The 24,311-nt window shown below is 43.4% G+C and overlaps 4 protein-coding genes and 2 long non-coding RNA genes across 7 annotated transcripts in view; 4 read left to right on the top strand and 2 right to left on the bottom strand.

Annotated features, from left to right (window-relative positions):
• The first annotated feature begins 325 nt into the window (after window positions 1-325).
• ndufaf1 (NADH:ubiquinone oxidoreductase complex assembly factor 1) lies at window positions 326-3,563 on the top strand. Of its 2 annotated transcripts, none has more exons than XM_086048588.1 (5): window positions 326-586; window positions 1,309-1,821; window positions 2,390-2,575; window positions 2,653-2,727; window positions 3,092-3,563. In XM_086048588.1, the coding sequence occupies exons 2-5, from the start codon at window positions 1,333-1,335 to the stop codon at window positions 3,230-3,232; spliced, it is 891 nt and encodes a 296-aa protein (XP_085904714.1). In that variant the 5' UTR covers window positions 326-586; window positions 1,309-1,332; the 3' UTR covers window positions 3,233-3,563. The 2 variants fall into 2 exon arrangements, with proteins under 2 accessions (XP_085904714.1, XP_085904713.1); XM_086048587.1 differs by having other exon boundaries at window positions 330-586; window positions 1,306-1,821.
• An 805-nt stretch (window positions 3,564-4,368) lies between these two features.
• Window positions 4,369-5,955, top strand: nenf (neudesin neurotrophic factor). The gene is made up of 4 exons (XM_086048590.1): window positions 4,369-4,578; window positions 4,650-4,710; window positions 5,328-5,431; window positions 5,633-5,955. Exons 1-4 carry the CDS (start codon window positions 4,435-4,437, stop codon window positions 5,807-5,809), a joined length of 486 nt encoding a protein of 161 aa, XP_085904716.1. The 5' UTR covers window positions 4,369-4,434; the 3' UTR covers window positions 5,810-5,955.
• A 400-nt stretch (window positions 5,956-6,355) lies between these two features.
• On the top strand, window positions 6,356-16,788 carry ezra (ezrin a). The gene is made up of 12 exons (XM_086048582.1): window positions 6,356-7,676; window positions 8,718-8,801; window positions 10,201-10,296; window positions 10,423-10,697; window positions 10,770-10,853; window positions 12,001-12,147; window positions 12,916-13,012; window positions 13,918-14,212; window positions 15,101-15,261; window positions 15,341-15,433; window positions 15,565-15,810; window positions 16,425-16,788. Exons 1-12 carry the CDS (start codon window positions 7,665-7,667, stop codon window positions 16,587-16,589), a joined length of 1,755 nt encoding a protein of 584 aa, XP_085904708.1. The 5' UTR covers window positions 6,356-7,664; the 3' UTR covers window positions 16,590-16,788.
• LOC147137332 (uncharacterized) lies at window positions 10,410-18,314 on the bottom strand. Its single transcript, XR_015089221.1, has 3 exons — window positions 15,090-18,314; window positions 10,754-10,926; window positions 10,410-10,539 (listed from the first exon to the last, which is right to left on the bottom strand). It is a non-coding gene; the product is annotated as an uncharacterized LOC147137332 (long non-coding RNA).
• On the top strand, window positions 18,190-24,136 carry kcnk3b (potassium channel, subfamily K, member 3b). The gene is made up of 2 exons (XM_086048589.1): window positions 18,190-18,647; window positions 19,816-24,136. Exons 1-2 carry the CDS (start codon window positions 18,365-18,367, stop codon window positions 20,661-20,663), a joined length of 1,131 nt encoding a protein of 376 aa, XP_085904715.1. The 5' UTR covers window positions 18,190-18,364; the 3' UTR covers window positions 20,664-24,136.
• LOC147137329 (uncharacterized) overlaps window positions 18,357-24,311 on the bottom strand; it is a 14,185-nt gene continuing 8,230 nt past the window's right edge. The window contains exon 3 of the long non-coding RNA XR_015089220.1: window positions 18,357-20,655. This is a non-coding gene — a long non-coding RNA (uncharacterized LOC147137329). The remainder of the gene's footprint in view (window positions 20,656-24,311) is intronic.

Here is a 24,311-nt window from a genome sequence, read left to right as displayed (position 1 = left end):
ATAAAAGAATGATCACGTGTTCTGTTTTTATGTGTGTTTGGTTAAAATGACAAATATTGTTTGTGTTTTTAATTTCTAAAATTATCTTTTTATTTTTATTTTTTCAATGTCTGATAGTGGCATGTATTAAATCATGACCTACATGAACCAAATCCAGAACCAGAGCAGTTCCTTGCCATGTCTTTTTCCGGACACAAATCACACGTGTCGTCCACATGAGCTTTTATCAATGTAGCGAAACACTCAAAAATTAAATATACATTTTTGAGTGCGCGTCGGGTAGTTAATTTGATTAATTTGCGTCCTCCAAATACGCGAATGTCATATCTGGAACCATTGCCATCAATGAATTCATCCTTCCGGACACAAATAGTTGGTGCACACAATTGATCACGCAGTTTTACGTTCTATGAAAGTCACAAAACCGTTCCGTCTTTCCCCGTCAATTTCACAAGCTTTAATTGTTCAAATTTTCCAGAGTATCCTACATAGTCTGCGGTCTGGATCACCGACGTACAAAAAGGATTTGAAATAATCCAAGGACAACCTGACCCACGTAATCCTGTGTGATACAGCCTTCAAAATGGTAGGTGCAAAATAATGTCGGATCGGGACAAATAAAACAAAGTTATTATCATTATGTTCATATATGACGGTGTTTTCATCGGCGTTGATCAAGTTGTTAATGTGAAGTTTCCTTATCTTTGTAATAAAGTGTTCACATTCAATTTTGGTGACAGTTGTTTAGATAATAATAATAATAATAATAATATCCATACATCTAGTATTATAATTATTTAAAAACAAAAAAAAGTTTAAATTTGATCCAGATAGCATATCTAAAAGGGGAGTTTGCGATTTAAAAAAAAAAAAAAACTTCCAATCAGAGACTGACGGCGTGACTGTCAATCATTAGGCACATTGATTTAAATGCTAATAATTTTTTTCTTTAATGATGCCTCAGATATCTCAACAGTCTTTTTCTTTTATAAAATACCAACAGCAACAGTGTAAATATGTTTTTGATGGCAAAATAATGTACAGTATTTACAAATATCACCAGTGTAACAATTTTACACTTGGCAAACTTTACAAAGTATTTGCATGTGATTTAGTAGTGGTAGTATCTAGTAGTGTGTGTGTGCCTGCATCTTGCCATGCATGTTTGTGAGTATGCATATACGTTAAATCATCACTTCTACTTCTAAATTTGAATAATCTCTGTCATCTTTTCTCTCTTTTGTGACACTATTTGTTGTAGATTTAAGATGATCACACCCTCAACTTCTCTGTTTTGCCTTCTAGCAGTAAATTGTCCACATCTTGAACACAATGTCCAGCACCCTTCGACTTCCTTTGATGAGGCTTCTGGGATGCCTCCACCACCAGCATCTTCTCCGTCCTGAGCTCGGTCGAAGCATGACCCAGGGCGAGTATAGACGGCCAGGCAAGCCCAAAGAAGACAAGCCCCCATGGCAGAAGATCAACTTCAGCTTCTCCAAAGGCGTGGATGGCATCCGCAAGCACATGACGCTCCTGAAAAGGGAGTTCTTTGAACGTTGGGTGGGCCCCCAGGGGAAGCCCATCTTGGAGCACCTGCTGGAGCAGAACCAGGTGGTGTGGGAATTTCGGGGGGCCGAGAGCCTGGAACAGTGGACCGTGTCGTCGGATCGTGAGATAGGAGGCCAGAGTGAGGCCTACTTAAAGCTCGGGAGGAACAACAATACGTGTTTTCTTTATGGGACACTGAAATCGACGCCCCCTCGGGACGGAGAGACACGCTACAGCGGCTACTGCAGCATGCGCTCCAAGCAGCTGCTGGTTAGTACCATTAATTTTTTAAATTGTGTGCAAAAGTAAGAATACTCTGTGCTTAAAGTCCCTGTAAAGTGAAAATAAATGACCTTTTAATTGGCCATAACTCAGAAAAATTTGAATTGTTGAAAAAAATTCACTAAAATATGTAAAAATGAGGTTCGAAAGAATGAAAAATCAACTTATTGTCGCTCCTCTGAAATGCTGTGGGTGTGTCCACTGGATGCCCTGAAACCACGCCCCACTCAACTTTTTTTATACAGTTGTGCTCACATATATATATATATATATATATAAAAACACATATGAGTACATACGAATATGTGTGTATATACGTATATGTGTGTGTGTATGTAACAATTTGGTTTGGTTTAATCCAAATCGATTTTCCAATTCAAAACGGTTTTCGTTACACCCTTAATATATATTATTTGAAAATATATATTTTAAAAGTACTGTAAATTTTAAAATATATCAATAATACTCTTCTGCCCATCCCATGTGCAGTCACTTAACCATTGCCATAAAGTGTAATTAATCGTACACTGAATTTGCATCTCCAACTTCCCCCAAGCGGTCGTTTGACCGAAAGCAGCACTTCGACTGGACAAGCTTCAACATGCTGCATCTGCGCGTACGGGGCGACGGCCGGCCGTGGATGATCAACATTGCCGCGGAGACCTACTTCGCTCACCAGAAAGACGACATTTATAGCTACTTCCTGTACACCAGAGGGGGGCCCTACTGGCAGGACGTCAAGGTACTGTACCGTATGTGATAAAGTAGCTCAAATGTTGCTTATAATAATGATAATAATCAAATCACCCATCTTTGCAGATTCCCTTTTCAAAGTTTTTCCTCACACATCGTGGAAGAGCTCAGGATGATCAGCATCCTCTCTGGCTGGATAAGGTAAACGTTACTATTCAAGATAGATAGAATCAAAACATGTCTGATATTGTAAATTGACACAGAGAAGACCATTCAACTGATATGTACAGCGAACCCCTTGCATATTAGCAAATTTGAATTAAGGGGGAGCCCATCCTATGTTATTCGCTGAAATTCTCGGTTATTCACTGACCAGTATTATAAAATATACATATATATGGATACTGTTGTTTTTCCTGAGGGAAGGTACAGCCGATGCATTTCTATGTTCTTTTCTTTATTTTAAACAAACATAATTATTCGCATTAGCACAATGACATGATCTTTCTCAAAAGCATTCAATTATTTTTTTATGAACAAAAACCTTGTTTTTCCTATCATGCAGATTAACACTATCGGATTTACCCTGGGAGACAAAGCGGACGGTCCTTTCCAGCTGGAGATCGACTACATTGGTGTCAGCAAAGACTATGCTCACACGGAGGAGTTTGCCTACGAGCTGTATAAGAGGAATCCGGAAGTTTGACACTGTGTAGATTGTTACTCATTTACATTTTCCGGATGGTAATTTGGCATTTTCTGTGTTCAGCGCTAGGGACATTTAACTGTGAAAAATGCAGACTTTATTGTAGAAACATCAACAAGGCACTCTCAGTACATACAAATGTCTACTGCCCGCCATATTGGATGTGGCAAAGTCGAGCAATGGATGAGGACGCCTAATTTATTTGCTGCTTGGATATACTATTTTTTTCAACTCAAATTCCAGATCTCCTTGGATTAAGGCTGAACAATGACTTGGTTGTATTTGGCCATTTGAACTTTAAGCAGTAATAAAATAAGTTCCTGACTTTGAAGCTGCGACATTGTCCCGTATGTGCATAATACTGTACTGTGAAAGTCTTTCCTATTCAACAAAATTTCCCCAAATTTACTACTTTGTTGTTAATTGCTAAGATAACATTTCTCATACGGCAAAGAAAGCAGTGGGAAACCAAAACAATTGGCACATGGGCTTTTCTGCTTGTCCCCCTACAGTGATTTCTATTATTAGAGTATTTTTAGCAGATTATAAGGCAAGTTAGAATTTTCAAAATAACTTTTTGTCATATTTGTTAAAAAAAAAGATGACTTGACAGTACTAGTACATGATAAATATGACCTGTGGAAAAAAAAATCAGCATTGCAAAAAATAAAACTTAAAACTGATAACATTTCGGGTTATAGACTAGTTAACACTCCATTACAATTAAGGTGCTTTTCTGGGAGTAACAAGGTAAGAGGTCTGTGTGGTCTAGTCTGTTAATGACAAACCCCAAACAAATGAATGGCAAAAGTGACGTCATTTGTTCTAGACGAAATGACGTTGCTGGTATCTGTAATAAAATTTTGACTATGCAAAACTGAATCACAGATTACCTCTCTACCTGTTTTCAGCTAGTCACAATGGCGTGACAAATATCTTGAATGAAAATTCCAACTATTGAAATGGAGTATGATGTTAATATCTTTTTAGATGCAATTTTACAACGATGGTTACAAGTACCGATTAAACATTAAAAAGGTGTGCCATAATGTATCAATGAATGCGACATTTATCGCTGAAATTTCCTACATTTTCTTGTACATTAAACGCATCAATGACCATATTTAGAAGCGGCCAGGAAATGAAAATGGCGAATCTTTCCGGGTCCGGCGGAAGAAGGACAAACAAACAAGAACTTTACCATGGCAACAGCAACAGACGCCGCTTTCGTGCTGCTTGTGGCGCTATTAAATGTGTCTTTAGCAGACAAGTTAAAGTACAAAGCGGCCACCAAACCCGTGAGGTTATTCACCGAGGAGGAGCTCCGGCGGTACGACGGCAATCGCGTACGTAGTACTTAACTGACCATCCGTGATAGGAAAATCGATGGCCGCTACTATGTATGTCACTGTCACAGGAGGGCGAGCCCATCTATATGGCAATAAAAGGGGTGGTGTTCGACGTCACCAAAGGAAAAGGTGCGGAAAAGACCACACTGGAACACTCATTAGTCCTTGTCCCTGTCGAATGAAACACATTGTCATATTTTTTCTGTTGTTGTTTCTAAAAAGGTAGTTTGCGAAAAAAAAAAACATAAAATCACTAATCATAAATCGTGACTCATATTTGTTGAAAGTATCAGGTATGACACAAGTACACGATACAGAAGCATACTGCATTCAATTATTCTGAGGGAGGGTCTGTTTTTTAAAATATGATTTCGCGTTTTATGGAATGCATTTTCTGTATTTCATCTTTTTTTGTTTAGATTTTCAAATTTGTTTCTTTTTTTCCTGAATATTTGTTTTGTTTTTCAGATTTTTTTTAAAGCACAGTAAAAATAAAAAAGAAATAAAAATCCATAGAACATTAAAAATAATAATAGCTATAAAATAAATAAATTACTCAGAAAAAAACAGATTTTTTTCCTCTACTGAATACAATACACTTTTTTCCCCCAATTGTTTTTGATTTTTTTTTAAATTTTAGTTTTAGTTATTTCGTTCGTTTTCGTTTACTATAACAACTTTGAAGCAGAGTAGAGACACTGCACAAAAAAAAGGCAGAATAATGCATTTAATTTCTCTCGTTTCAGAGTTTTATGGCAAAAACGGACCGTACAACGCTCTGGTGGGTAAGGACTCCACACGAGCCGTGGCCAAGATGTCGCTCGAGGCAGAAGACCTGACATCGGATATCGTGAGTGTTGCACAACTTCACTGCAACCCTTCCCCTCATTGTCCATGTTCAATTACCTCCGCCAAGTAGGTTTTATTGTTTGTTTGCAGGATTAACTCTGAAAGACTCACACAATGCCACATAGCATCGAGGCTATGTTGTGACCTCACCTGGGAACGAAATGTTTTTTTGTTTTTTTCCCCCCCACCTTTTCCATGACAGTCTGGCCTGACTGCGGAGCAGCTGCGGTCTCTGGAGAGCATCTTCGAGGGCACGTACAAAGCCAAGTACCCCATCGTGGGCTACACGGCCGCACGCATCCTCAACCAGGACGGGAGTCCCAACGAGGATTTCAAGCCGGAGGACCAGCCGCACTTTCACATCAAAGATGAGTTTTGACCTCATCTCTTAGTTCTTCTACTTCAATTTAGCGTTGTTAGGTTGATGCTTTGTGAGCTGTTGTTAACAAACACTTGACGTGGACATTTGAAACTAGTGACAGACTGATTTCTATTTGAATAAACACACCTAACCCTTTGAAAACACACTTCTAGGTCATTTGTCTTCAGATATTCACTCATTTTTTTTCCCCATTAAAAGTCGATACAACACCTCATGTTTAAATTTGAGGGGAAAAAAATCATATTGTCGTCATGGGGTAATGTATGGAAATTTTTTACGAAAATGAATTGAATCAGTTTTGGAATTAAGGTATAGTATAATGTGGAAAACGTGAAGCATGTACTGTAGTTAAAGGCATGTTTCTGATAATCTAGTTAGTAGTCACGATTGTTAAATGATCTTCGTTAAACATTCAGAGATTGTTATTCTGTATATTAAAAAAAAAACGGCTGAATTTTGGTCAATATCTGAACCAAGAAGACCAAGGTAGCTGAGAGGTCAAAGCTCATATTATTCCATAACTTTTTAATAGTCATGGATTGGATGTTCTTCAAATGTTCAGGGATTGTTGTTCTGTATAGGAAAACAAACACTGTTGATTTTTTTGACGGTCATTCAAACCCAGTCATGGATGTTTTTCAAACATTCGGGTTATTGTTGTTATGTATAGGAAATCAAACTTTTGACAGTCAATCGAACCAAAATCGATGCATGTTTCGCGATACTTGTCACAATAGTTAGCTGATATTCTTCAGACTGCAGGGATTGTTGTTCCGTACCGGGAAAAAAAAACGGTCAACTGTTGAGGTAATCTAATCCAAGATTGCCAAAAGTAGCTGAGCTCAAAGCTCATAATGTTTACTTCGTTGTTACTTTTAACAAGTCGCGTATGTTAAACTGATATTCTTCAAACGCTCGGGGCTTGTTTTTCTTGTATAGGAAAAAGCACCATGTGGCTTTTTGAAGGTCATCCAAACCGAGGCAATTGTTAACTTATCCCCCTCAATCGTTGAGGGATTGTTGGTCTGTATAGGATTCACGTTTTTTCAAAGGGCATAGAACCAAGGTGGCCAAAGTACCCATAGGCATGGCTAGGTAAATGTTTGTAGTGAAGAAGTAGCTCGAGGTACATGCTCCTGATTATCTAGTTAGTTTTCACATTTTGTAAATAATATTCATCACGATGCTCAAAGATCACCCATCCAAACAAGGACTGAAAGAAAGCAGGGAACTAAATAAAATCAAACTGGCGAGACTACAAAGTACACCTGTGCGAGACCCGAGCAGCTGAGGGAGCCGATTGGTAGACGCCAGGCACCAGGTTAATGAGCACAGGTGGAAACAAAAAAAACAAAAAAAATAACCGGACACAAATCACATAAAACAAAACCAAAGATCAGGACAATTGTGCTGTATCACAAAACAAACCTTGTAGATTTAAAAAAAAATTTTTTTTTAGGTCTATGCTTCTCTCGACTATGTCACGGGCGTGAATAAACAGCAGACGTTATCTCGATCCCTCGATAAGCATCCATCACTCCGGAGCTTCAGCGTATATAATCAGCACGTCGGGTTTACGCAGTGCGGCTCTGATCGAAGGTCACCCTCCGGGGCTGCATTTTGGGCGGACGTCACCTTCTTGTTTGCGCGATAGTAACCAAGTCAAAGGCGCTACGTCACAGGCCCCAGCGGTTCAAAGTGTACACGCCCTGCCCTCCTACACTCGGGCTAGCTAGCCAGCCACAGCCCAGCCGTCTTCTTTAGCAAGTGGACGCTCCGCTGCTTCCTCAGTCCTCCCGGGAAACACCTTACTTCCTCCTTCCACTACCGGACGACCATCACCACCGCCAAGATGCCCAAAACGGTAGGAACGGAGAACTTGTTAAGATAAAAAAAAATCAACATTTTTTGCTATGTTTGCTCTGCGATCGAGTGCACAAGAGGTTCCTTTCCTTCTTGGCTTTTTACTCATTAACCACAAGTAGAACTTGACAGGTTGCCACATATGTTCCAAGTTATCTACGATGTGTGAATGTCAACTAGTCTTTTCACACAAAAAAAATAAATAAAATTCCCGACGTTGTTGGTGTAACAAGATCATACATACAGTACGGTAGACATATATTCATTGTGACGCTCCAAGGAGAAAGTCTTGACCGAGAGGTCACGCTGATGTCAAGTCATGAGTCACGTCGCAGGTATTTCTTGCCTTCTCCTTGGATAAAATGTCACCTAAAAATTGATTTTTTTTTTGTCTTGTGGTTTTGGAATTATTAACTAGAAGGAACTAGTAGGCAGGTCTACATATATGCGTGCGGAGCTAAGGTGATGATGATGGAAAGAGTTCCACTTTTTGTTGCCCAACTTCCACTGGGTTTATCTTTATGACGGCCTGGGGCGTGCGTTAGCGCGAGTTCATAAAATCATTGCGTAAGCGAAACCGGGGAGGAACGGCTTGTGGGTGCGGGGGGGGGGTGGGGGTCACATGCCGTTTCTCATCCTCGTTATTTGTTATTTGTAACCCTCGTTTTGCTTTGCTGCACAAGCAAAAGTGTAAGAGGAAAAAAAAAAAAAAATAGAGGAGACTAACACTAATGCCGGCGAGTTGTTGTTAGCGACCGCTGTGCTATTTTCGCCTGGTGACCGCAGTCCAAAGTCTAATGAGATAGTGAGCAATTATGGCTTATGAGCAATCCACTTCCACATTGAAAGGCAATTATTTACGCCGTTTTTCACGCTTTTCATTCGTAATAATCAATATTTCTGCTGTTGGTCAATGGCGTGTGTGCGCTTTGAAGTTTGAGGAAGGTGCCTGGCCTGAATCTAGACATCAGGTGGCACGTATAATAAGAGAAGTGTGAAGAGTGTCACTATGTCACATGACTGAACAACCTTTCCCCCGCAGGTCAACGTTCGCGTCACCACCATGGATGCTGAGTTGGAGTTTTCCTTCCACCCCAACACGACTGGGAAGCAGCTCTTTGACCAGGTTGGAGGCCTGCTGTAAAAATATTCATCCAGCAAACTGGCTCATAAAAAGAATTAATGTTGATTACTATTGGATACAGGAACAATAGAGAGTATGCCATGGGATACCCTAAAAAGAAGCCATTTAATGGGCCAAAGCCCGAAATATAAAATGAAAGAAAGAAATGGATGGGTTGCGTGAGGAAGGGGATCCAGCGTCAACCCCCCACCCCCTTCTCCCCCCCCCAAAAAAAATGCAAAATACATGCAGGAACAAACCGAAGTGAAAAGCTGCGTTTCGAATTGTGAAAAATCAAGAGTCAATGTGCTTTTTAGATATGATTTGAATGAATGCGCCATCAATCGCCTTATGCAAAACGCGGACCACTCCGGTTGGCTGTTAGCTAATAAGATGCAAATCAGTCCGCCTCCGGACGAAAGGCCCGCACTGGCCGATGATGTCACGCTTCGGCGGATCCAATCGGAATAACTATTACGCCCCATTAAGTAAGAGTTATGTGCTCGTTTGTCATTTCCATTTGTTCATTCAAGCCACCTCGAAACTTTGTCTCCATGTAACAAGGGAGACTGACAACTAACTGAACTTGGAATTGTGTTTTGCTAGTTTTTGTTTAAGAAAAAAGAAAAACGATGTATTAAGGTCGATGGATTTTTTACTTTACATACTTTATCAATAATGCTTTTGCTTTTATTACAGAATCATTATCTATCTATCTATTTATCTATCCATCTATCTCTTTTGTTAGATCAATTGTCAATTCAATACATCAAAAAATACATTGTCGTATTGATAATAGGAACATATATTGGCAATATAAACTTATCTTTGCTTTATGTGTAAATTAATTTGAGTATGTTGATAATTTTATTTATGATGTACAGTCTGGGATTATCCAGTATTTATTTACTGGACCAAATATCTTAAAGAAAAAAAAGAAAAACATCTTGTTTTTGATACAAATATTAATCAAAGGTAATGATCTCCCACCATAGAGATGAACTTTACCAGATATGGCTGTAAATGTCACATTTTCATTTTAAGATGTCAAAAGTATAAATAAATCAATTAATCACAGCTTTAAAAAAAGAAAAAAATACTTTTTACTCTGCACAGACAATATTTTAAAGAAACGTATTACTTCCAAATGCAAGTAACAAGTAATATATTACAATTTGGAAGTAACTTGCTGAATGTACCACATCAGTGACTCTCGTGCTGTCAAAACGACCACGATCGTGTGCATTTGACATAATCACTAATTGTTTCCTTTTCAGGATTATACCTAAAAATGGATATGGTTTACTATGACTGTGGTTCAAAGCTAAATTATCTTTGGTAAGAATAGTAAGGGGTGAGAAGTTTTCAACAGTTATTAAAATGTTTGTTGTTGTTGTTTAAGGTGGCCAGGACAATCGGACTGCGTGAGATTTGGTACTTTGGGCTCCAGTTTGTCGATGGAAAAGGTTTACTCACCTGGCTCAACATCGACAAAAAGGTTCTTTTGTTTATGTTTTTGTGAATCCAAACGCATTCATAATACGATTTTCGCAAAGGTAATCGTCCGAGGGGAGACGGACAGAGACGACAGAAAGCAATAACAAATGTTTGCCTACCTCCTCAGGTGATGTCCCAGGACGTGCGCAAGGAGACGCCGCTGCAGTTCAAGCTGCGTGCCAAGTACTACCCGGAGGACGTGGCGGAGGAGCTGATCCAGGACGTGACGCGCCGGCTCTTCTACCTGCAGGTGAAGGAGGACATCCTCAACGAGGACGTCTACTGTCCACCCGAGTCGGCCGTGCTCCTGGCCTCCTACGCCATACAGGCCAAATATGGCGAGTACAAGAAGTCGGTGCATCACCCGGGCTACATGTCCTCGGAGCGCCTCATGTCGCGCAGGTTAGGGAATGCAGGACGCCTGAAGACTACAACGGCACGAGCGCAGCAATGCTAACCTGCTAACTTCCTTAGAGTCCTGGAGCAACACAGCTTGTCCAAAGCACAATGGGAGGACAAGATCCACGTCTGGCACGAGGAGCACGGATGCATGCTCAAGTAGGTTCACTTGAAGACCTCCGCCAAGTTCGGGTTTTCGCGACTGCTGGTTCATCTGCTTGAGTGCAACATCCTGTAGGATAAATAATGTGTAAGGTGTCAAAAACAGTCACTTTCTCGTGTAGCGAAAACAATCGGTCTTTTGTATGGTCAAAAGGATCACACTCTCCTTTAGTTGAAAATAGTCAATCTTCTGTAGTCAAAACAATCTCTCTCTGGTGTCGCCAAAACAATCACCCGTACTGTCAAAACAATCACTTACTTGTGTAGTTGACAATAATCGCACTGGAGTAGTCAGCAAGCGCTTATTCATGTCGTCAAAACAATCACTCTCATGCGGTGAAAAGAATCATACACTTGTGTCGTCAAAACAATCACTCTCATGCAGCCAAAACAATCATACACTTGTGTCAGCAAAACATTCACACACTCCTGTAAATAAAATAATCACTCTCTTGTGTTAAAATCACTCATTTGTGTGATGAAAGCAATCACTCTCATAGACAATATATTAACTCTGTCATGCAGTCAAAACAATCGGACACTTGTGTCGTCAAAACAATCACTCTCCGGTATAATCCAAACAAGGGTTTTCCAACCCTCGGGAGCCCTTATCCAGCCTGTTTCATATGTGTCCCTATCTCCAACACACCTGATTAAAATAAGAGGTTTTTAACAGCCTTGTGCAAAGCCTGTTGATGAGCTGATTATTTGAATCAGGTGTGTTGGAGCAGGGACACATATAAAATAGACTGGATAGGGGCTCTCGAGGACTGGACTTAGAAACCCCTGGTCTAAACAATCACACTCTCATGTGTATAAACAGTCACTCACTCGTGCTGTTCAAACAATCACTTTCAGGTGTGTTATAAACAATCACTCTCTGGTGTGTTATAAACAATCACTCTCTCATGTAAAAAAGAAAAAAATCACGCTCTCGTGTCAAAACAATCACTCACTCATGGTCGAAACAATCGCTCTCTCGTTTTAGAAATGGTCAAACAAAAATCAGTCTCTCATGTCAAAACAATCGTCAGTACAATGCCACGCTCGAAGTGTCAAAACAATCACATATCTAAAATTACTGCTGGTCCAGCAAAGTTTGTTATTTCTCGCAACAGCGTGAACATTTGTCTATCCCGTGCAGGGACGAGGCCATAATCGAGTACCTGAAAATCGCCCAGGACCTGGAGATGTACGGCGTCAACTACTTTGAGATCAAGAACAAGAAGGGCACCGACTTGTGGTTGGGCGTGGACGCCCTGGGCCTCAACATCTACGAGAAGGAGGACAGGTGGGTTCCTTTGTGTATGTGTGTGTGTTGACGCGCTGACCCACACACGCCGTCATCGCACCGCCGGTTGTCGACCTCATCCTGCTGACCGCATTATGTATTTTGGTGAGGTCATTGAACTCTTACTTGTGGTTCTTCACCACAACCTGCAAAGTTATGATGGCCTGACTAGACCCGCACTGAAATGTGATCACTTTTTCTTCTGCCATTGCCTACCCCTCCGCAAACTGTCAAAGAAATGTAATTTTTGCGTTAGAAGATCCAATTAACAAGACTGCTTTATGAATTATCACAATATAACCTTTCACCGTGCGGGGTGAATAGTAGAACAAGTGAACTAGTTGAATGAGTATAACCTACTAAGATGGACACACCTCATTATTTTTAAGAACTGTTGCCTTGTATATAAAATCCGTCACAGATTCCCTACACTTAATTTATAGCGGCCGCAACAAGGGTTACTAGCGGCGCTGCTAGAGGAGATTGTGAAATTCCACTATAAAGGACTTCATTTGGTCAGTCAGTTTTTTCTTATCAGGGTAATTAGTTCAATGTAATCTGCATTTTGTATTTAGCTTTCCTGTTAACTTTCCTGTAATGTTCCTTCTGGTAGGGGTACTCCCAATTAAAATTTTGACTATAATTGCGTACATTTACATTTTCTCATTGAAATGTTCATTAATGTACACTGTCGCTCTATAAGAGGAAAAAAAAAAAAACTAGAGTGCAATTTTAGGATTACTAACTTTTTCCATTTCGTTCGTTCAGGATGACTCCTAAAATCGGATTTCCCTGGAGTGAAATCAGGAACATTTCTTTTAACGATAAAAAGTTCATCATCAAGCCCATCGACAAGAAATCCCCTGTAAGTACTTTATTCCAGGAAAAAACATCAAAGACACGGCTACACTAATCGCACATGAGACAAAGGTGCGTCGAACATTTGTAAAGTGCTAATTAGCTGGATCCAATTAAAGAGTAGAGTGGGGAATGTAGTAATTATCTTGATAGGCAAGTACAAATGTTATTCAGCAGGAAGCACATCAAAGACACAGCTGCGCTAAGCAACACGGGTGGGTAGGATATAAAGGCAGGTAATGAGTTCATTGACCAATTAAAATCAAAGGTGTACAGCGGACAAGGTAGTGATTGGTAGGCAGACAAAAAGATTCAGCTGGGGGGGGAAATAATCAAAGACACGGCTACACAAAGACAATACACAGGTGGGTGGGGCATGAGGATAGCTGTTTGGCTAGCACGGAAGGAGAGCAGTGGGGAAAGTAGTTACTGGCTGTCAAGAAGAAAAGTGACGCGCCCTATAAAAACATCAAAGACACAGACTAGGGCAGGCAAAGAGCTGATTGACTAGCACAAAAAGGAGAACAATGGATGAAGTCATGGATGCGATCAGTCAAAAAAAAATGGGGGCCCTTGGGGGAAACTTCAAAGACACGGCTACGCTAATCACATTAAGACATAGGTGGGCAGGATGTTGGAGTCTGCGAGGAGCTGATTTTAGAGCGCAGAAGGGACACAGCGGTCAAATGTTTTCCTGGGAGGCAGGATGAAAAGCGATGTAAACATCAAAGACACAAACAAGTCAAAGGTGGGTCCAACATTAGGTTATGCAAGGAGCTGATGGGCTAGCGCCAAAGGAAGGCAGGCGTAATCACTCGCTATCAGGAACAAAAAGCCATTCACCTGCGGGGAAAAAAACCCATCAAAGACACGGCCACATAAACGCCTTTTTTTTTTTTCCCCTTCCTCAAGGACTTCATCTTCTACGCGCCGCGTCTGCGCGTCAACAAGCGCATCCTGCAGCTGTGCATGGGCAACCACGAACTGTACATGCGGCGCCGCAAGACGGACACCATCGAGGTGCAGCAGATGAAGGCCCAGGCCAAGGAGGAGCGGCTCCAGAAGAAGATGGAGCGCGATCAGCTGGAGAGCGAGAAGAAGCGGAGGGAGGCCATCGAGCTCGAGAAGGAGCAGATGGAACGGGAGAAGCGCGAGCTCATGACCAAGCTGCAGCAGTACGAGGAGACCACCAAGAGAGCCGAGAGGGGTGAGGATGTGCCGATTATTTTGTCGATTAATCGGATTGAAAAAACACATCTCCGTTTCTATCCCTTTGTTCCAAAACCGGACATCATTTCAAATTGACAGCACAGAAAAAGCACTGATGATTATAATGAATCAGTTACTAGTTTCGTCCGCAGCATGTCAGAAAATCGGCAAAAATGTTGATCGTTGTTTTCCAAAGTAAAAGCAGATGTTTGCAAATGTCTTATTTCAAAAGAAAAAAAACAAAAAAACTAACAATAATCAGTCTGCTTTCACCGTCGACTACTACAGAAATCTGAGATTTACTGTTCTAAAGAGGATACATTTCCAGGATTTCGACAATTCTAAATCAAACAAGGTGTCTGAATGATTACTAGATTGTCAAAAAAAAAAGATAGTTTAATTTGATAATCGATTAGTTTTTGATTCATCAATTAATGGTTGCAACCCTATTAGCGAGCACGCTTTGCTCAGTCAAACGTTCCACCCACTTGGCCCCGATGCAAGCAGACTGTAACTCCTGGTCCGCAATCGCATCTACACTGAAATTTTGTGACTTTTCAGTCATTCGCTGTTATAAAAAGTTTTGTGGAAATAGATTTTAGCATAACCTTGATCAATTTTCTCCTCTGCACCAAAATGTCACGGCAAGGAAGCTTTATTTTGATAGCACGGTTCAATCACCGGGTAACTCAATGTGCTTCACATAATTCCAAATACAACATTTAAAAGCATTTGCAAACAAAAGAGTGAAATAATTATTTTTTTTGCTGGCTTTGTGCTTTTCATCCTCAGGTTAGTAGCGATTGCGCCGAATGCGACTGTGTGCACACAAGTATTTGCCTCACTTTTGATGACACAGCACATGACCCGCTTACCCGCCTTGCAGAGCTCCAGGAGCAGCTGGACCGGGCCGTGCGGCTGGAGGAGGAACGGAGGAAGGTGGAGCAGGAGGCGGCCCGGCTGGAGGCCGAGAGGATGGAGGCCATCATCGCCAAGGAAGAGCTGGCCAGGCAGGCTGAGGACCAGATGAAGAGCCAGGAGCAACTGGTGAGATTCCACGAGATACTTTCCCCTAGCGTTGCGTTCAACCAGTGGCGCCAGCTATTCCCGCGTCCGTTTCCCCAAGGCCACGGAGCTGGCCGAGTACAGCGCCAAAATCCTGCTGCTGGAGGAGGCCAAGAGGGTGAAGGAGGAGGAGGCGGACACGTGGCACTGCAAGGTGAGCTACCAACAGTGGCGAGAAGTGCAAATCCTTCATTATCGCGGGAAGGGCGGCGCTCCAGACGTCCACTAGAGGGCGACATCCACGGCCCAATGTGGCTTTTGAAAGTGAAAGTTGCTTGTCGCCAGGCTAAAGAGGTGGAGGAGAACCTGGTGAAGACTCAGGAGGAGCTGCGCAGCGTGATGACCGGCTCGAGCCCCGCGGCCGTCGCCGCCTCCTCGTCCTCCTCGGACAGCGAGAGCGACCACGAGCACAGCGAGGAGAACAGCACCTACAGCGCCGAGCTGCACTCGCAGGGCATCAACGACCACCGCCGTGAGGAGGACAGGCTCACCGAGGCCGAGAAGAATGAACGCCTGCAGGCCAAGCTCAGGGTGAGCCGCCGCGCCGCTCAGGGTTAGGGTTTTGAATTAGAGTTTTAAGACAGGGCTAAGATTTCATAGTAGGGTTTTAGGCTACATTGGGGATTTCAAAATTGGGTTTGAAGCTGGGTTAGGGTTTCAAACCGGGGTTCGGTTTCATTTTTGGTCGTTTTCGAAATAGGATTGGGGTTTTGAATTAGGGTTTCAAGCCAGGGCTAATGTTTCAAAGTAGGGTTTCAACACAGGTAGAGGGTTTCAACCCGGGCTTAGGTTTCATTTTTGGTTTGAAGCCAGGTTTAAGTCGAAATAGTGCTGGGGTTTTGAATTGGGTTTTCAAGGCAGGGCTAAGGTTTCAAAGCAAGGTTTTAGAATAGTTTAGCGTGTTCAAAGTAGGGTTTCAAGACAGGTATAGGGTTTCAAACTGGGCTTAGGTTTCATTTTTGGGTTTGAAGCCAGGTTTAAGTTTTTAAATAGGGTTCGGGTTTTGAATTAGGGTTTCAAGATATGGTTACGGTTTCGAAGTATTAGGGCTTCAAATTAGCATTTGAAAGCGATGCGTTCAATGACCTGCCGCTCACTTGACACCTTTGACTTCATGTCCGGGTTTGACCTGTTTCCCTGGTCAGGCACTGAGCTCGGAGCTGGAGGAGTCTCGCGACCACAACAAGAAGACGGCCAGCGACCTGCTGCACGCCGAGAACGTGCGCGCCGGCCGAGACAAGTACAAGACGCTGAGGCAGATCCGCATGGGAAACACCAAGCAGAGGATCGACGAATTTGAGGCCTTGTAACGCCAAAGCCTACCCAAGCACTCAAATGGCCGTACTGTACAGTGCACACACTTGTGAGCGCGTGTGTGTGTGTGTGTTTTGATGTCGTAAAACTAAAACCAAATCCAAATCTAAGTCTTATTTTATTTGTATTATTACGTTGGCCCAACAGCTTCATTTTTGAATCTCATCGCATTCGAATAAAACTTGTTCCAACTTGTTTTGTTTGTTGTCGCTTTTGTTACCGGAGGAAGAACATGAAACCCTAATTTGAAACCGTACCCCTTTCTTCAAACCCTAACCCAAGATTGAAATGCTAATTTGGCAGCCTAATGCTGGCATGGAACCCTAATTCGTACTCTCGTTTGAAGCCCTAACCGAGGCTTTTGGAAGGCGAACCCAGGCTTGAAAGTTTAAAACAGGCAACATGGCTGGAAACCCTACTTTAAAACCCTGACCCTGTCTTAAAACCTTACTCTGAAAAACTAACACTGGCTTGAAACCCTACTGTGAAACCCTACCCCTGTCTTGAAACCCTACTCTAAAACCCAAACTTAGCTATAATTTAAAATCCTAATCTTGACTCGAAAGACCAACCCTTCTTTGAAACCCTTACCCAGGCTTGAAACCCTAACCATGGCCTAACTTGAAGCCCTAACCCTGGCTTGAAACCCTAAACCTGGCTAAAATCTATCCTTTTTTAAATTGGAATGAACTTAAACCCTACCCCGAAACTTGGTTTAAAAGTCGAAACCTTAATTTAAAACCTTAACCCTTGTTCAAACCCCTAACCATGACTTGAAACCCTCATTTGAAATACTAAAAAAAAATATAGAACATTTTTTAAAATATTATATTATATTAAAATAAATATAAAAAAATACTGAAACCCTAGCTGTCTTGAAACCTTCATTTGAGACGTAACCCTCACTTGAAACCCTATCCATGAATTGAAAACCAAACTTGAAACCTTACTCTTGCTTGCAACCCTTTTTTGCAAAGTGAATTTGACACTTTGGGGGATCATTTTGTAGAGTGCGCGTTTGTGCGTATGTGTGTGTTTGATACACTGTTGGCACTGGCTACTTCCCGTGGATGAAGACAAAAGCTGTCAGTGCTACATTTAGAAGACGATCCCATGATAATGCAGATGGGCAAGGCTTTAAAAATGAACCAGATATGAAGTCAATGTGAAAATGCCCCCGCCCCCAATAAAAGCACATTGCAAACACAGACTCATGGAAAGGAAAGAGCTAAAAAGATGATAAATAACTTATATAATAATAACTTGGATACATATCCATTTCACCATTTCAAATGGCAACTTTCTGGCTTTAAAAAAAACACTCAAAGAAATGAGGTCGTCAGAGGTTACTTGTTTAGACCAAACAGAGAGGGAAAAAATATGTTAATTTGTGTGGGGGGGGGGGAAACGGGAGTGTCGATTCAATATTGACTTTGGCGTCCGTTAAGTAGCTTGCAACTTGACAGACAACCTGCACGGTCAATATTTGCTCTTTTCTTTTTTTACATTCGGGTTCCTCCCTCCCTCCTCCTCCTCCTCCTCTTCGTCTTTTAATGTGGGGTTTCACTCGTGTCATCCTCCAAAATAGACGCTGATGATAAAACACTCCGGTGACGTGCACCGGAGGGAGAAGGAGGAGAAGGTTGTGAAGGAAGCGCTCCGGTGGCGGCAGCGGTGCTGCCCGGACGCTCACCCCGACTTGGAGAGCCCTTTCCCGGCCGGCTCGCCCTCCCCGCGCCGCCCCCCCACCCAACCCCCTCCCTCCTCCGCCATGAAGCGGCAGAACGCCCGCACCCTGGCGCTCATCGTCAGCATCCTCACCTACCTGGTGGTGGGCGCAGCCGTGTTCCAGACGCTGGAGTACCGCGAGGAGCGCGGCCACAAGCGGCGGCTGGAGGTACGGCGTCAAGAGATGATGCGCAAGTTCAACCTGAGCCGGGCTAACTTCGACGAACTGGAGCAGGTGGTCGCCCAGCTGCGCGCGCACAAGGCGGGCGTGCAGTGGCGATTCGCCGGCTCCTTCTACTTCGCCATCACTGTGATCACCACCATAGGTGAGTGAGGGAGGCGGGATGTTAGGGTTTGGAATCAGGCTTTCAAGCAGGGTCGAGTTTCAAGGTGAGGTTTTAAGTCGGCGCGGAATATTTCAAGGATGGATTGGGGTTTTGAATTAGTTGTTTCAAGCCTGATGTTTCAAACAAGAGTCGGTATTTCCAATGAGAGTTTCACGATTAGGGTTTTAATGTTTCAGACAAAGATTAGGGTTTAAAATTAGGGTTTCAAGACATGTTTCGGCATTCAAAATAGGATTAAAGTCCTGTTAATGGGTCAAACAAGGGTCAAAACTTGAGGGTTTCACGATAGCGTGAGTGTTTCAAGTTTGGGTTTTAAATTGGGGTGAATGTTTCAAGCAAGGTTTGAGGTTTTAAATTTGGGTTTTAAGCCTGGGTTAGGGTTTCAAACAAGGGTCAGTGTTTCGAATTACGGTTTCCAGACGTGGTAAGTGTTTCGAGCCAGGATTGGGCTTCCAATTCGGGCTTTAAATCATGGTGAACGTTTCAAGCAAAGATTAGGATTTTAAATTACGGTTTCAAGACAAGGTTAGGGTTTCAAATTAGAGTTCCAAGACAGGGTTGGGATGCAAATTAGGGCTTTAAATCATGGTGAAAGTTTGAAGCAAATATTAGAATTTAAAATTGGGGTTTCAAGGCTGGGTTAGAGTTTCAAACAAGGGTCATTGTTTAAAATTGGGGTTTGAAGACATGGTTAGGGTTTCAAATTACGGTGATCAATCCTGGTGAAGGTCTCAAGAAAATTTTAGGGTTTTAAATGAGTATTTCAAGCAAGTATTAGATTTAAAATTATGGTTGAATGTTTCAAGCAGGATTTCAAGCAAGAATTTAAAATCAGGGTTGTATGTTTCAAGCAAAGATTAGGGTTTTAAATGATGTTCTCAAGCCAGGTTTCAATTCCATATTTCTATATCGCGGTTTTCACGCCTTGAAGCAGTGACCTGGATTGTAACCTTCGCGATGGAGGCGGGTTTTACTGCACTGTAACGGACAATTGGCTTTAATGGATGACCTTCACCCCATTTAAATCAACCTCGATTCAACCTTTGTGGATTACAAAAACACGGACGACGTAACGCAAAAAAAAAAAAAAAAAAACAACGCAATTTTTAGTTCCGGTCAAGATGTATGATGTTGTGTCTCCCCCCAGGCTACGGCCACGCGGCCCCTAGCACGGACTCGGGGAAAGTCTTCTGCATGTTCTACGCCCTGCTGGGCATCCCGCTCACCCTGGTCATGTTCCAGAGTCTGGGCGAGCGCATCAACACGCTGGTGCGCCACCTGCTGCACCGAGCCAAGAAGTGCCTGGCCCTGCGCCACACCGAGGTCTCCATGGCCAACATGGTGGCGGTGGGCTTCCTCTCCTGCGCGGGCACCCTGTGCGTGGGGGCGGCCGCCTTCTCCCGCAGCGAGGGCTGGAGCTTCCTGCACGCCTTCTACTACTGCTTCATCACGCTCACCACCATCGGCTTCGGCGACTACGTGGCGCTGCAGCGCCACGACGCGCTGCAGAAGGAGCCGCGCTACGTGGCCTTCTGCTTCGTCTACATCCTGACGGGCCTGACGGTCATCGGCGCCTTCCTCAACTTGGTGGTGCTGCGCTTCCTCACCATGAACGCCGAGGACGAGCGCAGGGACGCCCTGAGGCACGGGCCGGCCCCGCCGGGCGGCGGCAAGCCCGCTTCGGAGATGGCGCGCCTGGTGGCGCCGGCCGCCTCGGCGCCGCCCACGCCCAAGGCGAAAGAAGTCTACACGGAGGTGCTGCACTTCCAGACCATCTGCTCATGCCTGTGGTACCGAAGCGAGGGCAGGCCGCGGCGCCGCTCCGGGGCCGTCCCCCGGGAGCTGGGCTTAACTGACGCTTACCTGCCGCCGGGAAGGAGGCGCTACGTGGAGACGGCGTCCACGGGTTGCGTGTGTACGCCGCGCCGGCGCTCCAAGAAGCGCCTGGACATCCTCTCGCCGTTCCGGATGTTTATGAGACGCAGCTCTGTGTAGGGGCAAAAAAGTACATGAAAAGCGGACCACCCGTGCTTGGGGGGGGGAGATTTCAAACTTGTGGTGCTATGCTAACAAAGTGGACTTGATAGTTGGACTAAAGGTGTAGCTTGAAAACAGAAATAGCGACATTTGGGGTCTCTGACACGTAGACGAACTGAAGGATGGATTCGAGACAAGCGACAAAGTTGCAGCGATGGTAACCATTCGATAAAACGACAGAACGACGGTCGGTCAACTCGCGGTGCTAAAAAAAACAAACGCAATCAACTTGATAGTTTGGATTTCAGGTATTCGTCAGGCAGGCAAACTTCAGGGTTTCAAATTAGGTTGCAGTTATGCAATGTCATATCACGAAGGTGTATAAGCGTCCTCTCAGTCTGGAAATATTTGGAACAGGTCTAAAGAGTCTCTAGGGTGGTGGTTTGATGAGAACCGGAACTGGAAATAAGCGACAAAGTGAGTTGCAGTAACGCAAAGTTGTATCATGAATTGAGTGGTTGATACGGCGCGATAACAACTTGGAAACGTGAAAATAATAAACCTGGAATAAAATCAGGCTACGTTTACATAGACAAAATTTCTTTAATCTGGATTAAAGTTATGATCGGGATGCACTGATTTCATGGGCACACAAAATATTGATCCGATTAGGACTGTTCATGATTTACACTTTCATTGGAACAAATTATTTTCACATACGCAGACTGAGCAAAAATATTGGAAATAGTATTAGTAGAATAAGCTGTATCGACTTCCGTGTCAACAAAACATTGCTCCGGCCATCTGTGCTTTAAGCGTTAGCTTTATTTAACATATTTTGGCAGTTTGCGCTGTTACGCCGAGTTAACATGGAACTAAAAATGTACCGGTTCAGTTCCGCCATGTGTTTCACTCTGCTTCTACTAGGTTTCTAGAAATTAAAAAAAAAAAAGAAACAAGTTTTTTAAACGAGACAGTTTGTTCCGAAATTTTGGAATAAGTGTTTCCACGCGCGCCAATTGGATGATCAATCCACAAAAAACACCCCTCTCATCCGGAATAAAATATTCATCGGAATGGGCTTGATTGGGTTAGAATATACCGAATGTGTTTATGAAGCATTTTTATTCCGATCAGGCTTTGAATCCAAACAAATGTGTCCATGTAAGCGTAGCCAAAAAATGAGTCAGGAAAAGCAGCAAAGTTACAGTGGCGGAGTGTCGTGTCATAAAGTGACGTTGGCGCCAATGTGGTAATGCAAACATTTGAAAAGTAGCCAGAATGAAAAAAAAAACAAAACCAGAACCACTCAAAATAAGCGACGTAGTTGTGCGCTGATGTACTGTTGTATCATGAAGTGATCATTATTCCCCAAAAGAAAAACAAGGAGTGGTGGGGGTAGTAGATGGTATGGGGACTATTTTTAGGGACTATCTTTAGCCTGGGTCTGCACTGGCAGATGGGAGGGGCTTTGCCATGTTAGCACAAAGGATAATTATCAAGCTGTCAATCATTGCCTCCAATAGACTGTAATTAGAAAAGTCCACTAGGCATAAGGACCACTATACATCGTGGTTTGCTATTTTAATACCAAAAATATTAATAATCAGTAAATGTAATCCATAATGACAAAATTGTCAGTTTTCTATCAGAGCTGGGCACTTGACCCTTTTTTGCCGGTCCGGCCGCGACCCTCCACCCTTGACCTGGGTACCCTTCCGGCCACGGCCCCCCCGCCCTTATTCAGAAAAATGATCACTCCCCACTCCGTTCGGCCCCCCCCCCCCCACGAAAAAAAAAAAAAAGTGTCCGTGATTGACGCCGCCGCAGGGGAGATGTGAACGGCAGAGGCTTTTTAAGGATCATCAGCTGGCTAATTTACGATTCGAACCCGCTGTGGACACGCTTCAAAATGCGCCACTAGTACTTTACAACTTACCCAACTGCGTGTGATTAGTTCCATTGCGAGCCCCGGAGTTGGATTTGTCATATTGTACTTATAATTATTTTGGGTCCAACAGACGGCCAGAAGTCACAGTTAACAAGTTACTTGTTTTGCACACCTCCCCTCCTTCACGGCCTTCAAAATAAAAGCATACCAGCAAACCACTATACACAGCAGGTTTGCTCCGGCATATTTCCGGAAGTAGGGAAGTGTGTGCGTGGCATGTGTCGCAGACCTGTCGCCAACAGCACAATGTGTCGGTCATGTGAATCAATGCTGCAGTCGTCGCTCGCGCCGACGCGGGAGTAGAAAGAAGCCTAAAAAGAAGCCTTTCACTGAGTAGGCTGAGATGAAATTTGGCCACCTCGCAAGCACGTCAAACGCATGAGGGGCGATTAGTGGGCCGGACTAAAATCCCATTAGCCCAGCCATTTTTTTTAATTTGTCAACCGCCACCCACCCCTCCGCCCCAAAAATGGGCATCCGGCCGGGCCGGCCCAGGGACGGACTGCCCAGCTCTGGTTTCTATGTACCCGACGCATCTTATGCAGAATGTATAGAACCCGCTGCGTGATCCAGATGGTTTCCCCCTTGGAATTCTGACCCAGGTCCAGTTCCGGAAAACCTACAGCAGATTCGTGACATGCAGCGGCGTGACACAGTGTCATGTGAAAGTGCTCAGTCGGTATTATCGTGGGCCAGAGAGCCTGGCAGGGGTGATGGTGCGAAAACAACAATGACTCGAAATAAGCCGCAAAATGAGGAAAGCTACAGTAGCCGAGTGTCGTATCGCGAAGTGAAAGTGGAATGATTCCATTTGATTTATAAGATGCGAGTCAATCGAATCAAAGCCTTCCGCTTTATCGTCCCTGGATTGTATCGCACCCCGCGTATCGAGATACGTATCGCATCGTCTATTTTTTGGGAGAGATGCACACCCCTTAGCGCTAACCCTTGACGGGAAACCGTTAAGAACACAGTCGGACATAACGAACACAACGCATCTTGGCCCCATCGAGGCTCGCAAGGCCTGGCGGCCTGCCCGCAAAGGCCGCATTCGGCCATTAAACCATCGACAGAAGGAGCATCCGTTGGACAAATCCCTGTATTGAACCCCCGCCGGCCAAGCATCTGCTGTTTGTTCTTTGGCAGCCGATCCGACTATCTATGTCAGAGCCCAAAAATAGTCCCCCTGAGAAGGTCAGCCCTCCACGTTACATCCATTGAACAGTGAATGCCCCATTGGGTCCCCAAAAACGTGGAGCTATTTTAAATGTACTTGGCAGCACTTATTCCCGGGATACCTTTGCTGAGCCGACACACCTTCTCGTGTAGCTTCCACATTAAGACTTTTCTTCTCACACAGTCATGTTGCATAAAATGAGCATCCGTCAAAGTGGATACTAAATGCAGTCCCCTCCAAAAAATATCAGTTCGAGTGTCAATTCTTGTAATTTTGGGCGTGTTATTGATGACAATATTGCAATTATTCAACTACAGTATATGCACGTTTTTTTCTTTTTAAATAAAAGTTATATTTTTGAGAGCCACAGCAATTTATGATGCATCAATGGGATCACTTATTTTGATTAATAAATGCTCCTGTCACATAATGATTTGCTGCATGTTTTATTTTACTTGGGAGAACATGCACATGATTATATTCCGTGAACTCCCACCGATTTGCGCTTGGCAGCAGAGCCATGCCTAGTAGGGAAGTA

This window comes from Filicampus tigris, chromosome 13 (genome assembly GCF_054856515.1).
Source record: "Filicampus tigris isolate MCC_2025a chromosome 13, RoL_Ftig_1.0, whole genome shotgun sequence".
Lineage (NCBI taxonomy): Eukaryota > Metazoa > Chordata > Actinopteri > Syngnathiformes > Syngnathidae > Filicampus > Filicampus tigris.
Note: the sequence above shows the minus strand (reverse complement) of the source record. Positions and strands in the feature narration are given on the sequence as shown.

Coding starts and splice junctions, on each gene's coding strand:
- ezra (XM_086048582.1), top strand. Junction 13,013..13,917: donor CCATCGACAAGAAATCCCCT/GTAAGTACTTTA, acceptor CCCTTCCTCAAG/GACTTCATCTTCTACGCGCC. Junction 15,811..16,424: donor GCCTGCAGGCCAAGCTCAGG/GTGAGCCGCCGC, acceptor TTCCCTGGTCAG/GCACTGAGCTCGGAGCTGGA.
- nenf (XM_086048590.1), top strand. CDS start 4,435: ATGGCAACAGCAACAGACGCCGCTTTCGTGCTGCTTGTGGCGCTATTA. Junction 4,579..4,649: donor GGCGGTACGACGGCAATCGC/GTACGTAGTACT, acceptor TCACTGTCACAG/GAGGGCGAGCCCATCTATAT. Junction 5,432..5,632: donor AAGACCTGACATCGGATATC/GTGAGTGTTGCA, acceptor TTTCCATGACAG/TCTGGCCTGACTGCGGAGCA.
- kcnk3b (XM_086048589.1), top strand. CDS start 18,365: ATGAAGCGGCAGAACGCCCGCACCCTGGCGCTCATCGTCAGCATCCTC. Junction 18,648..19,815: donor CACTGTGATCACCACCATAG/GTGAGTGAGGGA, acceptor GTCTCCCCCCAG/GCTACGGCCACGCGGCCCCT.
- ndufaf1 (XM_086048588.1), top strand. CDS start 1,333: ATGTCCAGCACCCTTCGACTTCCTTTGATGAGGCTTCTGGGATGCCTC. Junction 2,576..2,652: donor CCTACTGGCAGGACGTCAAG/GTACTGTACCGT, acceptor CCATCTTTGCAG/ATTCCCTTTTCAAAGTTTTT. Junction 2,728..3,091: donor ATCCTCTCTGGCTGGATAAG/GTAAACGTTACT, acceptor CCTATCATGCAG/ATTAACACTATCGGATTTAC.